Source organism: Lacerta agilis, chromosome 9 (assembly GCF_009819535.1).
Source record: "Lacerta agilis isolate rLacAgi1 chromosome 9, rLacAgi1.pri, whole genome shotgun sequence".
In the NCBI taxonomy this organism is placed as follows: domain Eukaryota; kingdom Metazoa; phylum Chordata; class Lepidosauria; order Squamata; family Lacertidae; genus Lacerta; species Lacerta agilis.
Window position 1 is genome coordinate 74,093,808 of NC_046320.1, and position 14,454 is coordinate 74,108,261.

Consider the following 14,454-nt stretch of genomic DNA (forward strand, 5'->3'; position numbering starts at 1 on the left):
GCCAGGAGGTGGGGCTAGAGGATTTCATGGAATGCCCACCCCCCTTTCCCCAGCATATATCAGTGACACGGGCTCCCCTTGCTGTGGTCCTGGGGGGCAGGCCCCCCTCACCTGATAGTACTTGATGGCTTTGGTCAAGGGCTCGACGTTGACAGTCTCATCCAGCTGGTCCTTGTGCAGCAGCTCAATCAGGAAGTCCAGGGACCTCTCATGCACGCTCATTTCGGGGTACAGGGTCCCCACTTTCTTGTAGATCTCCACGCCGCACTTGTTCAAGGCCCTGAGCAAGGGGGTGGGGGGCGAGAGAGGCAGAGGCCATCAGGCTCAGCCAGGAGGGGGCACAGAAGCCACCCACTCAGGGGGACCCCCGGGTGGGAGGACTTACTGCTCATATTTGTGCAGAGTGGCTTGCAGGAGGCTGAGGGAATACACCAGCCCGGCAGCAAAGCTCAGCTGCTCCCCTGGCGCCCCCCGGAGGCCAGCGCGCTCGGCACAGTTCTCGTTCAGCTCAAATTTCTCCTGGGCCTGCTTGCTGATCAGCTCAGCCTGTACCAGAGAGAGAGGGAGGGGAGATGTCAGAGATTCAGTGTGCCCCACCCCACCCCATGGCATTGCTCCAGTATTATCTCGGAAAAGGAAAGCCCCTTTCCACACAGTGCAGACTTAAAACTGCAGAGCTCCCTTCTCACAGGAGGCAGTGATGGCCAACAACTTAAAGGTAAAGGTAAAGGGACCCCTGACTGTTAGGTCCAGTCGTGGACGACTCTGGGGTTGCGGTGCTCATCTCGCTCTATAGGCCGAGGGAGCCAGCGTTTGTCCACAGACAGCTTCCGGGTCATGTGGCCAGCATGACTAAGCCGCTTCTGGTGAACCAGAGCAGTGCACGGAAACGCCATTTACCTTCCCGCCGGAACGGTACCTATTTATCTACTTGCACTTTCGAACTGCTAGGTGGGCAGGAGCAGGGACCAAGCAATGGGAGCTCACCCCGTCACGGGGATTTGAACCGCTGACCTTCTGATCGGCAAGCCCTGGGCTCTGTGGTTTAACCCACAGTGCCACCTGCATCCTGGCCAGCAACTTAAGACGCCTTTAAATGAGGATTCAAGCAATTCATGGAAGAGAGGGCTTTTAGTGGCCACTAGTCTATGCTCTGCCTCCACAGTCAGAGACACAAATCCTGCTGAATAATACCAGTTGCAGGAAACCAAGCCTATTTTGATGTTAGATGATGTAGTAGTATTATTTCGCTTTGTAAAATCTATTGGGTTGGGGGGGGGGAGTAATAGAAATGCTAATTTATCTTTTCCTGCAGGTGGTATAGCCCTGAGTTGAAACTGGAGGGAAAAGTGAGCACCTGGCTGCTGAGAACTTGGGATGTGGCATGTATGGTAAAATTAATTCACCTGTAAGGGAAGGAGGAGAGTTAAATAATAATGTTCTTTTTAGTAAAACTGATGTTGAATTAAGTTTTATTCTGAATAGAGTCCCTTGTCCTAACTTAGTCATGTTTACTAATTTCAACAGGTCTATTCTGAGTCAAACTTAGTTTGAATGCCACTTGATATATTTCTGTAATCTATTGTAATGCGGAGGTTAAAGGTTTTCTTCCACCGTCTCTGTCACCAGGTGGTGTTTGAGGAATTAAAGAAGTATAATGATGATTCAGGTTCAGGTTAGAAACTTCAGACAACATAGCTTTTTCTGTAGGAAACAGATTAGCAAAAAATTGATTATTCACTGACCAAAATCATTTGTGGCCGGCATGTTTCTGTTGAAAAGGCAGATGTGGCAGTGCCCACACACCCCCGTCCAGTCGCTCGCTCGCGGCCTACCTTGCAGATGAGCCGTGGGATGAGCAGCAGCACCAGGACACAGTCGTGGTCCCCGCCGTGACGCAGGAAGCTGTCCGGCATGAAGGAGGTGAGGAGAGAGACGTGCCGGTTGGCCTGGTGCACCTCCATCTGGCGCAGCTCCATCTCGATGGCCTGGAGGGGGGCGGGAGAGAAGCCCACTGAACACCCCCGTTCTCTGGCTCTCAGGGCTGCAAGCGACACATGGGGGCAGCACCAGGAACACCTCCAGGCCCCCCGTGTGGCCAGGCACAGGAGAGCAGGAACCCCACAAAACCCCACGACTCTCCGAGATGTCTCCCGCTGCTGCTACCCTACCGTTTGTGCCAGTAGGGCAGCTTTGCTCTTGACTCCACAAGCACGTATGAGATGAGCCTGACTATGCGGAACCCATATTTTTTTTGTTTCACTGATATCCTGCTGCAACCCAGTATACTATTCTCGAAAATACAAACATAATTCAAGGTTACTATTCTAATCACATAACACCGGTCCTGAGAGATCTGCATTGGCTCCCAGTACGTTTCCGAGCACAGTTCAAAGTGTTGGTGTTGACATTTAAAGCCCTAAACGGCCTCGGTCCTGTATACCTGAAGGGGCGTCTCCACCCCCATCATTCAGCCCGGACACTGAGATCCAGCGCAGAGGGCCTTCTGGTGGTTCCGTCACTGCGAGAAGCAAAGCTACAGGGAACCAGGCAGAGGGCCTTCTCGGTAGTGGCGCCCGCCCTGTGGAACGCCCTCCCATCAGGAGTTAGAGAGATAAACAACTACCTGTCATTTAGAAAATACCTGAAGGCAGCCCTGTTTAGGGAAGTTTTTTAATTGTGACTCTGTATTGTATTTTGGTATTTGTTGGAGGCCGTCCAGAGTGGCTGGGGAGACCCGGCCAGATGGGCGGGGTATAAATAATAAATTATTATTATTATTATTATTATTATTATTATCATCATCATCATCATCATCATCATCATCATCATCATCAGAACTAGTTTCTGAAAAAACATGTCTGAACTTTCAGGTTCCCAGACTTCAGAAAACAGGTCGTCTGTCAGATCTGAAACTATCTGTAACATTATTTCAAAGCTCTGCTTTAAGAATAGCTCAAGAGTGTCTTCCTGGCCCCTCTTCAATTTCTAACCTGGGTTTGGGATGGAAAATCGGGTTCTCCCTCTTCCCCCCCCTCACCCACTGCATGCCAAGTGAAACGGATGGGATGAAGCAGGATTTGGCCCTGCCTATCCCCGCTGCCTCTGCTGGTCTCCAGCTGAGCATACCTTGGCGTGAGCTTTGGTCTCCGCAAATTTAATCTTGAAGTCAAACATTTCAGGCGGAGGCTGCTGCTGCCTCTCCACAGAGGCCTCTTGCTGGTTCATCAATTCCCGGTTAACATCCTGGAAGATGGAGAACAGGAGTGAGGCATGCTGGGAAGACAGTGCCGAAGGAGGAGGAGGAGGAGAAGGAGGAGCGCATGGCTCAAGGGGGAACCAGGAGAAGCCCCAGAAACCCAAAGGGCACCTGAGGGGGCTAAACGGGAACCGAAGAGGGAGAGAGCACATATAGGCGCATAGAGATTTCGCGGCACCTTATCGCCTCCTGGCCCCAGTGCAGGAGATGTTGGGCCTGAGGGGCAGCCTGAAAAGAGGAGACCCACGTGCGGCCTCTCCAGTTCCTGTTCCACACAAGGCTCCTTGCGCTGATGCTCGCCTATCCCTCTCATGCACTTGGAAACAAAGCCTTGCCCTTGCACAGACATTTTCCCTGGGGGAGGAGGCCTGGTGCTCTCCAAACGGGGCAGGAGCCCGTCATTCCTCCCCCAAGGGGTTTGGGTTTTCCATCACCTGCTCTGAGCCCCGCCTTCCTCCCCCCCCCCAACCCATAGCAGGTACCTGCAAGTGCGCAGTCAGCTCCCGATACTTCTTGATGGTCTGCTGGTAGTCGGCCACCGTCTCCTGAGCCGCCTCCACGCGCTTCTCCGCCTCTCGCACCCGGGCAGTCGCCATGTCCAGCTGCTCTCGCAGCTCCAGCTCTGTCTCCCTGGCGTTCTCCTGCAGCTCATCGTTCATCTCGTTTATGGCTTCCTGGAAAGGGGAAAGGGCGTGGGGGTGAACAGGGAGGGTGCAACAGCATGAGGCCCTTGGTGGCCAAAGACTGACCGACCATCAGCAGCGACAAGGGTGAGGACTGGAGGGCACCCCACAGCCTGCCGGCAGCATCTGGGGAGAGACCCCCCCTCCCTCTCGCCCCGAGGCAGATCGAACAAAAGCCAGCCGGCTCCCCTCCCCTCCCCTCCCTGCTCCTCTGCCCCCTCACTCTCACCAGGTCTGAAACCGTCTCGCGAAGCTCCCGGACCTTCTCCTCCAGATCCAGGTTCCTCTCGGTCAGCGTCTCCACCATCTCCTCAGCCCCCAGAGCAGCATCCACCTGGGAGAAAGGCACACAGGGTTGGGCCCAGACCTGGAACCATCTGGGCGCAGGCTCCCCATCCCAGCACCTGCCCAGCCCCAGAAACCAAGGCTGAGCCTCTGACCATTGTCATCGTGACTTCCTTATTCTTTGTTATGCTTGTTAGTCAACTTTCCTTGCAGAGTGAAGCAAGGCAGCTGGCACTTAAAAGCAACTAAGGACAACCAAGACCAAACAACCGACTGAAATGGATCTTAAAAAGAGCAAAGCCTCTATACTCAAACTGCTCCTCTGTGAGCATCCCTAACCCTCCAGAGCCGGCGCGCTGAGGGGGCTTTTCCCAGCAAGCAAGGCAGAGAGCGTAAAAGCTTTAACTGACGGAAGTTCAACCAGTCGGCCTGCAACCGCGTATGGTTGAAACGGCAGGTGTTGAATGCTCCCGAGGTGCCATCGCACTCTACTTCCATGTTTGGGAAGGAGGTGTGGGATTCTGGCCAGGGGTGGAAGCTGCCCACCAGGCCTCCAGCCCACCCACTTCTCCCCAGAGACACCCAAGCGCAGCTGAGGAGGAGAAGTCAAGGTGGGGCTGCCTGGCCCTGGGCACACATGCCTGCTCCTTCAGCTCGTCGATGGTCCTCTCCGCCTGCTTCAGCTCCTCCTGGAGCTTCTCCTTCTGCTGCCGCAGGGTCTCCAGCTCCGTGTTCTTCTTCTCCATGTGCTTCTGGAGCTTGACATGCTCCTGCTTCTCGGAGGCAGACAGGTCCCGCATCCTTCCGAGGCCAGGGGGAGAGGGAGGGAGGCTCAGAGTCACGTACAAGGCCCACTGGGATGGGAGGGCAGCAGAGCCATCTCCCAACTCAGGACAGAAGGCCCTCCCAAGCCAGACAGGGGAGGAAGGAGCATGACACTGGCATGGAGAAAGAGGGGAAGGCACGTGCTAGAAAAGGCTTCTCCCCACCCCCAGAATATCCTCAGACAAGCCTGGGCCCAGTTCAAGAGAGAGAAGCTTCTCTGGGAGTGGGTCACCTTCCTTGTGCAACAGAAACAGCTGACGCCACAGACCCAGGAAGGGTGGGACAGGATCCTGCCTTAAGAGGCTGCAGGAACCAGGACACCAGGTGGTGCATGCATGATGTGGAGGTGTGTGTCGGGGTGTGTGTGTGTTGCATGCTTGTGTTCTTACCGCACCAGCGCCTCCTTCAGCCGGCCATTCTGCTCTTCCAGCTGCTTGACGTGGTAACTGGAGGCAGCGCCGTCAGATCCTAGAGAGGTGGGCAGGAGCATGTGAAAGCCCTGCCGGATGCAGCTGGCGCAACTGACTCACTGGCAAGCAACATGGTGCGTGGGAAGCCGGGCCGGCCTCTGGCTCAGCAGGCAGCCGCCCCACCCAGTCTATGGGAAGAGGGGCATCTCAGCTGCCTTCCTGCTAGGAGGGCACCCAGTGTCCCTGCTGCTGTGGGGGATCCAGGCCCTGCTCAGGAGCGTGGAGCCTCTCCCAAGGATACAGCCAGGGTGATGATGCCATGGGAGAAATCAACCCTTCCACTGCTTGGAGAGTTTTTTCTCCCTGAAAGAAAGTGCAGGGCAGGCTGGCCCCACCCACCCATCAAGTGAGAAGCCAGTGTTCCTGCCACCCTCCCGGAGCCCCCACCGCTCTCACCCTTCTCCTCGATCTCGTGCTTCAGGATCTCCAGGTCCATGGTGAGGAACTCCACCTTCTCCTTCAGGGAGTCCACCTCCTGCTGCAGGGACTCTGCCCGCTCCTCGGCCATCTCCTTGTCCAGAGTGGCCATCTCGATGGCGTCAGCCGTGTCGGCCATCTCCTCCATGTAGCGCTCTTTGGCCTCCAAGGCCTCTTTGGCTTCCTGGGAGGAGAGGAGGCAGCTGTGCCTGGCCGGTCGTGCAGCTCCCACCCTGAAGCCACCCCAGGTGCCCGGCCCACCCCAAGAGACTTCTGCCTGGCAGCCACCAGCTGAAACCAAGCCGGCATCTCAGGCTAACGGGCCAAGTCTTGGGAAAGGCCCTCTGAAGAACAAACAGCAGGGGAAGGACCAAGCAGAGCAGCCTCGGAGGAAGCCCAAATCTGAGGGATGCTGGGGGAACCAGGGTATGTGCACTGCTTGGAAGGGTGGAATATTTCGATGGGCTAGGAGGAAAAGGCTTCCCCTGAAAGGAGACCCTCTGAGACAGGGAACTTCCAAGGCCTGGCATGGACCAAGCCCTGTGCTGCTGGATGCCCCCCTCCCAGCTAAAGCTCCTCAGTTCCCAGCATTCTTTGCAGCCTGCCCATTTGTGCTCAACGCCCCCCCCCTACTATCTCACCTTTTTCGCTTCCTTCAGGCGCTTCTGGAGCTCAGCCTGTTGCTCCTGCATTTTGCTCTTCCACTCCTGGACTTGCTCCAGCTGGATCTTGTACTTCTCCAGCTCCTTCAGCTTGGCCTTGTCCTCGTTCCGCTTCATCTTGAGGGTCTCCAGCTTCTCCTCCAGGTCTCGCACCTGGCTACGCAAGTTCTCCTCCTCCTGCAAGGCAAGGAGGGTCCCACAATGAGAAGCCGCTAGCTTCCAGGGGGCAGACATGGCACACCCTGCGCAGTCGGGCCTGGAGCTCCAAGCAGGAAAGAGCCACCTGGCTGGCACCAGGGGAGACCTCCTGCCACATCGCTGCTATCTGAAGTTTAAAAAAAGAACCTGCGGTATCCATCTGCATAACATGACCTGGATAGCTCGGCTGGTTAGAGCGTGGTGCTGCTAATGCCAAGGTTGCAGGTTTAATCCCCGTATGGGGCAGCTGCATATTCCTGCAATGCAGGGGGTTGGACTAGACGATCCTCAGGGTCCCTCCCAAGTCTGTGATTCTTTGCAGTTTTGCCCTCCAAAGGCAATTCTCACAGAAGGGCTGCAATGCCACCTCCTCTCCACCGGGGGCACTTCCTTCCGCCTCCAGGGTCTCTCACAGGCAGGGATTTTCCTGCTTTGATCACAATCCCTGCTGTAATACAGAAGCACCACGGAGCATGAAACACTCGCAAAGAATTAGCACAATGAATGCGCTTTCTTTTGAAATGCGATGCTCCACCTTTCCTTTCCAGGCTTACAAATAGTTATCACTTTCAAAGTCTGTGTCAAGAACCGTAACACCCAGACAATGTCATGTGGTGCAGAGAAGCCACCCAGACGTCAAAGAAGGAAGAGGAGGTTTGGTCCCCAGAGCAGGGAGGGGGAACTTGTAGTCTGGCCAAATCTGGAGGGCACCACCATTATCCCCTGCTGTGAAATAGGGGTCAGCAAACTTTTTCAGCAGGGGGCCGGTCCACTGTCCCTCAGACCTTGTGGGGGGCCAGACTATATTGGGGGGGGGGGAACTGAACAAATTCCTATGTGGGCCGGACTGAGAAGGCGATTGGGCCAGATCCAGCCCCCAGGCCTTAGTTTCCCTACTCATGGAGACTCTCCACTTAGCTCAGCCTGGTGCTAATAATTCCAAGGATGCAGGTACAACCCCCCTATGGGCCACCTGCCTATTCCTACATTGCAGGAGGTTGTACTAGATGACCCTTGGGATCCCTTCCAACTCTACAATTCTGTGGTTCTCCTTTTGAAATCTCCTTGGCTGAGGACCAGAGTAGCCCACAGGAGGGAGAGAGAGAGAAGAATGAACACAGGGCCGTCTCATCATAGGGGCTGGGTGGCGCGGTGCACCAGGGCGCAAGGCCCCCAGAGGCACCCCCGTGAGCCCACCAGCATACCAGGCGCCCCCTCCCCAACCCGCACCCGCCCCCATGGGCGGGCGGGCGTTCGTGCACCGGCAGGCGAGCTGCAAGCCAGCTGCCCTCCGGAGCCCCAGCTGGAGCGCTGGGGAGGGCGCACAAAGCCCCGCGCCGCTCCAGTGCCACGCCCCTCCTCCCCCACTCGCCCACCTCCCTCCCACGCTGGCCGCCCCTCCGGGGATGAGGGGCGTGGCGCTGGAGCGGCGCGGGGCTTTGCGCGCCCTTCCCAGCGCTCCAGCTGGGGCTCCGGAGGGCGGCCGGCTTGCAGCGCCACGCCCCTCATCTCCCGCTCGCCCACCCCCCCTCCCTAGGGGCGGCCAGTATGGGAGGGAGGTGGGCGGAGAGGCGGCCCACCGGGGGCGCCGAGGGATCGTCGCGCCAGGGCGGCCGATCCCTTTAAGACGGCCCTGAATGAACACATTCATTGCTTAGTCCCAGCTGTCCCATCTGTTAAGCAGGAATAATATTTCTCCACTCAAAGGGTTGCTGAGAGAGAGCACGTCAAAACTGAACAGCACTTTCGATATCTGTAACAGCGCACGAAAGCTTGGGAACTCTGTGGACAGGTTCTGGGCCCACCGGACACCTTTGCAATTTCCCGCTTTCAGGAGATGCCAACAAGGGAGCTGCAGATTTCCACGCTACGAGGGCTGCCTCTGATGAACTTGTGCACACAAGGAGGGCTGTCAGAGGCTCTCGGCTTCAAGGCCAATGGGATCCTAAAGCTCACCCTCCCCGCTCATCCCACAAGCCCCAAGTTGTAAATGGAGGGAAGGCTCAGCAGAGCCAATGCAGCCTCCCCGGAAGCCAACCAGAGGCCCAGGGGCCCATTTACCTTGGTGGGTGACAGGATTGAGGGCGGAGCCACGGGAGAAGTCAGCGACGGAGTGGGAACCATGGGAGCAGCCAGAGGCGTCTGCGCAGGGGTGCTTGGCTCACTGCTGCTCATCTCGCCGGCCGAGGCAGAAGCTGAGCCCGAGAGCCCCGCTGTGCCGCTGGACGCTGCTGAGCTGGCCGTCCGGGTGGGCTGCAAGTCCGCCATTGAGGTGGAGAAGGAGAAGAAGGAGGAAAAGCATGTTAGAAGGACACTGGCTTTGCTGAGCCCATGGGGCACTGGCGTGGCACAACCAAAATGGCAGATCTCACACAGCTTCTGCAAGAAACACACAGGGACTGATGAATCCAAGAATTGCAGGCGTTGGAGTAGATTCTGACACTTAAGGGCAATGCAGACGAGAGGGTGTGTGTGTGTAAAAAAAAAATGCTACTTTGACAGCAAACCTCCCAATGGGCCGTTTTTTTTCTGGAAGCCCTGGTCGACTCATAGGGACTGGCTGTCGTGAAGGTGAAAGCACTCTGTACCAGCTCTGGGCTACTCTCTTAGCCATTCCTATTTGTGTCCCAAGGATGAAACTTGGCCTTAAAATCAAGACACCCCCCTGGTTCAAATGGAAGTCTGACACCGTCAAGGGAAGGGTTATTCCAAGTGACCCTTGGAGAAGGCGCTGGGCTGCGCTCACCCCTGAGAGCTCTGCAGCCTGGAGTCTGGAGTCCTGCTCAGCCAGGCTCCCCTGCAGCAGGATGCCCGTCTTTTATTTATTTCATAAAATTGATAAACCACTTTATTGTAAACAAAAAAAGGGGGCCTCAAAGAGGTTTAGAAAAAAAGATAAATCAAGAAAAATACACTTTAAAACACAAAACACCCCAAAATTAGAATACTTTCAACTTTTAAAATTACAGTCATAACTTGAGTTGCGTACGCTCCATGTTGCGTACGTTCGACTTACAGACCTCCGCGACCCGGAAGTCCTCCAAGGAGCGCATGCAATGCACGGGTGCGCACTTCGCGCATGTGCAGAAGCACAAAAACGTGCGAACTTCCGGGTTCCCCCCCCGGGGGGCGTTTGTGTTATGCACGCCCGTGTTACGTAGCGCGATCTGGAACGGATTGCGTGCGTAACACGGAGTACCACTGTACCCCAACTTTCTAAGCATCTGGGTAACTTGTCTAAACAAGAATGGTTTTAGCAGGTGGCGAAAAGGGTATTGTGAAGGCATCTGCTGAGCTCAACCGGTAGGGAGTTCCAAAGTGCTTGTACTGCCACACTAAATAGTGATGTTCTGGCAAGAGCAGAACAGGCATTTATGTGGCACCTGCAGTGGTGCCACTTCTGCCCATCAAAGCGGCCGATGGGGCAGATATCGGGTTTTGTGGGATCTGTTCCCACGCCTGCCTCCAGACAGGCCTGCTCTGCATTTGCCCAGTTGGCTTCTCTGGGCCCAGGATGGTGATATTGCTGCACATTCCTGCTCACATTTTAAGAATCTGCCTGGGAGAGCCCCTGAAGGCCACATCAGAGGGAGGCGGAAACGGGGAAGTTGAAAATTAACCAAGTCACTGTGTCCAGATAGCATACATCAGAGAGCCCTCAAAATGTGAAATTACCTTCTATCAAACTATGCCTCTTGTCACTAAAATTGGCCTCCTTGCTAGAAGACTAAGAAGACTCATGCCTTGCCATGTCATATTTTTTATTAATTTGCATTATCCCATGTTTCTCCAGGAAGCATCCGTGGTTCTCCTGCCCATTTAATCCCCACAGCAACCATGGAGGTAGGTGAGGCTGAGATATAGAGATGCCCTCCCTACCCCGCCACAGAGGAGAGAGGTTGTAGCAAGAGTCAGCTCAGAGGAGCCTCAGACCCTTCAGCAGCAGAGAGCGTTCAAAAGAGCTGCGCAAAGCCCACCATTTCTCACCTTGGGCCTCCTGGTGGTGGTCTGGAGGCCGGCAGGAGCAGAAGGCAGAGGAGGAGGAGGAGACAGGCAGACAGGCAGGGGAAGACAGGAACAGGGAGACACAGAGACACAGCGGCAGCAGGACAGAACAAAGTGAGGGGGGAAGAAGAGAGACAGGAGAGTGGTTAGTGCGCGCGCCATCAGCTCCATGAGTCTGGCACCCCGACACCCACCAACCCACCCCCCCGCAAGCCAAGCTCCTGCTCATGCAGTCCAGGTGGGCTCCTCCCAATGCTGCGAGGCTGGACGCCCGAAGCAGCCTGGTCTCCTCTTCCTGGACAAGGGACAGACCTCCCTGCTTTTGAAGTCAAGGTGGCAAGGGGGCCCTTACCACAGCAAAAGGACTGACACTGACGAATTGGGGAAAAAAATGCGGCTCCCTTCTATGATTGGATTGAAGACTTGTACAAACTTGCAACGTATCAACAACTTGCATATAAACACAGGCTTGCCATGGACAAATTCAATGTTATTTGGAATCCATTCTTACAAATACTATAACGGGTTAAGATCTTGTGAAGTACAACAGCAACGTTGTAAAGTACAGTCATACCTTGGAAGTCAAACGGAATCTGTTTGGAAGACCCTTCGACTTCCAAAATGTTCGGAAACCAGAGCGCGGCTTCTGATTGGCTGCAGGAAGCTCCTGCAGCCAATCGGAAGCCCCGTCGGACGTTCAGCTTCCAAAAATAGTTTGCAAACCAGAACTCTCACTTCCAGGTTTGAGGCATTCAGGAGCCAAAACATTTGAGAACTAAGCTGTTCAAAAACCAAGGTACGACTGTATACAGTTTTGGGTTTCTCCCTCCCCCCCTTTATTTTCCCTTCTACACGGGTGCTGTTTCTCTTTTTCTTTTTCTCTCTCTCGTTTGCATCTCATCATGTTTAGTGCACATATAATTATGTACTTTTTGAACTTTCAATTAAAAAGAAAAGGTGGCAGACCAAAAACCAGGATGGATATCCATTAAGTGACAGAGCACTGCAAGCAGAGGAGGCTGCAAACTTTACAGCAGCCAACCCTCGCTTCAGAGGCGGGGGGGAAGTCAGAGAAAGCTTGAAGGGAACCTGCAACAGGGCCAAAGCTTGGAGCTGACCCCCCACCTCCAGCCCTCTCTTCCCCAAGATCAAGGCCTGACCCTCCCCAGGGCCATCAAGGCACTTGGGAGCTCTGGGGGTCAAAGGCCACCCTGACTTCCCAGAGGATAAGAGAGAGGGGGACAGGGGACTGATCCTGCAGAGGACTCAGCATCTCCATCCACATGAAGGAGCTCCCCTGGCAGAGGGGAATCCCTCCCAGCCCCAGCTGGAGATGCCAGGACCAGAAGCTGGAAATCCCTGCTCTGCTATTAAGGTCTGGGTAGGCTGATGACAGCTACAAGGCCCCAATCCAGGAGACGCTTCCAAGATTAAGGAGGAGGCAGCCCCCCTTCCCATCGTGCTGTCAGCCACGGACAGCACATGGCAGTGCAGAACTATCCTCGGGGTTCTAGATTTAGGTAGGTAGCTGTGTTGGCCTGACGCAGTAGAAATATATTAAAAAGTAAAAAAAAATCCTTCCAGTAGCACCTTAGAGACCAACTAAGTTTGTTCTTGGTATGAGCTTTCACGTATCTGAAGAAGTTTGCATGCACACGAAAACTCGTACCAAGAACAAACTTAGTTGGTCTCTAAGTTGCTACTGGACATTTTTTTTTTATTTTTTATACATTTCTATCCTCGGGGTGCAGCTCTGAGAGGGCTGCAGGACGGTGCCCCCACTGCTCTGCCACCACTGGGGGCTTTCAGTTGCTCTTTTGGCAGCTGCCGACCTCCTTGCTCTGCCCTCCTCTCCTGGAGCTCCAGGCCCCACCCTGCCAGCCGCCTGTGCCCAGAGGCCTTGCTGACAGCCAACGCTGGCGCCTCCGGGCAAAAGAGGAAGCCGACAAAGTCTCCATTGTCAGGGGAGGGAGGCGGCCCCAGGCATTGTCCCTTCTCCCCTGCTGCTAAGATGGAGCATCCATGCCAGGCGTGCCAAGGCCAGCCTCTGAAGCGCCCCTTGTTCTCCCTGCAGAACAAACTTCCTAAGAACAAAGTGCTTAGCTGGAACTTGGGGCTGGGGGGGGGGAGCAGGGGGGAACTGGTAACCCACTTTCTGCCTTTGGGGTCTGGTGCACAGCTCAGGCCCTTTCCATTCCCAGCTCTTGCCTGTGGGCCTGCAGAGTCAGGCCAGGTGTGGTCTGCATCTCTGAGAACGGCAAATCCGAACTTCAAGGCTGCTTTCTCCACAGCTGCCCTCGCATATCCTTTGCCCTGTGCAGTTTGTGTAGGGTTTTTTGGACCATCTAACGGACAGTCACTGGGCTAAATGCCCCTCTTGCTGGAGGGAGGCTTCCTGGGGGGAGAGCCTCTGCTTCAGCAAGATCCCTGAAGTGTGGTGAGACCAACCTAAGGAAGTGCCTTCTTGGAAGTCAGGCCATGGGTCCAGCAACTGGCAGAAGCTCTCCAGTTCCAGGCCAACCTGGAGAAGCAGGGCACTGAACCAGGGACATTAGGCATGCAAAGCAGATCTTCCGCCACGAAGCCACAGTCCTTCCTGGCTGGTGAACGCAGTCAGAGGGGGCTTGGCCAAGTGGGTAAGGAGAGCAGTCCATGTCTCGGAGGACTGTCTACTTCCCTCCAACCCTACGGTGGCCATTGTGAGAACATCACTGGAATCCCACTGGGTTGTTTTTAACGGTTGCAATCCAGCCAGAATAAATGCACCAGAAGGGCAGAGCTTAAGTTTTGTTCATATACAGTTGGCATCCTTCGGGAGACAGCGGAGGAGGGAGCCTTGGGGAGTCAAGTCCAACCACGGGAGAGTTACAGCTCCTGCGGTGACTGGAGAGACATGCTTTCTGGCAGGTGAGGCAGGTGAAAGCATCTGGTTTTGCTGCTTCAGGTGCACCACATTAATATACATATATAAAAAATACAGTACACGCCCCCCGAATGTGCCAGTGCCTTGCCTGCCTCATCGTGGCTTTGCAGCTCCTACAGGAGCAGGACCAAACAGCCTAACTGTGTGCCAAGGACAAGCCAAAGGTTGCAGCCAGCAGGAATGATGTGCAATATACAAGTGGAGCGCCAGAATCCGAATACCTGATGCTGTTGTGCAAATTTTCCTCCACCTAAAAGCCTCTCTGCCCCAGGCTCCAAGGGGGGAATGCCTCTTCGGAAGAGGAGATGCCCAGCAGCCACAGCAGAGGCCTGCCCTGTCCCAGACTGGAGGCAATGCTGCTCAGGACAAGGCGCCCTCCCCGTCTGCCTCTCACCCGCCGCAGCAACACACTCTCCAGCCCCACCCTAGGCAGGCGCTCTCCCCATCCAGAGCGGATGATTTCAGCCCACCTGTTTTGCTTATGGAAAGGCCAGCTGCAGCCACGCTCCAACTCACGGACAACAACGGCTTCGTGCCCTTTTCGCCCACCTCATCCTGCCCTCCACGAGGCATTCAGTCCATGAACTATGAAGTCCATGAATATCAGCCACCCATTAAACCCAAGGGGCAATCTCAGGCTCTCGTGATGCAGGCAGCAAGCCGTGGTTCACGTTCCTTGCATAGTTCTGGAGTGGGAAACTTTTGGGGGGCAAAACAGTCTTCTTCA

The 14,454-nt window shown here is 55.1% G+C and overlaps 1 protein-coding gene across 1 annotated transcript in view; it reads right to left on the reverse strand.

Annotated features, from left to right (window-relative positions):
- The window catches only part of DCTN1 (dynactin subunit 1), a 51,707-nt gene that overhangs the window by 9,547 nt on the left and 27,706 nt on the right, over positions 1-14,454 (reverse strand). The window contains exons 7-18 of the mRNA XM_033161151.1: positions 10,787-10,807; positions 8,861-9,052; positions 6,581-6,778; positions 5,919-6,123; positions 5,442-5,520; positions 4,869-5,028; positions 4,172-4,276; positions 3,742-3,933; positions 3,130-3,246; positions 1,836-1,988; positions 386-546; positions 112-280 (exon numbers count right to left, since the gene is read on the reverse strand). Of these exons, the coding sequence (XP_033017042.1) occupies positions 112-280; positions 386-546; positions 1,836-1,988; positions 3,130-3,246; positions 3,742-3,933; positions 4,172-4,276; positions 4,869-5,028; positions 5,442-5,520; positions 5,919-6,123; positions 6,581-6,778; positions 8,861-9,052; positions 10,787-10,807 (1,752 nt within the window). The remainder of the gene's footprint in view (positions 1-111; positions 281-385; positions 547-1,835; positions 1,989-3,129; positions 3,247-3,741; positions 3,934-4,171; positions 4,277-4,868; positions 5,029-5,441; positions 5,521-5,918; positions 6,124-6,580; positions 6,779-8,860; positions 9,053-10,786; positions 10,808-14,454) is intronic.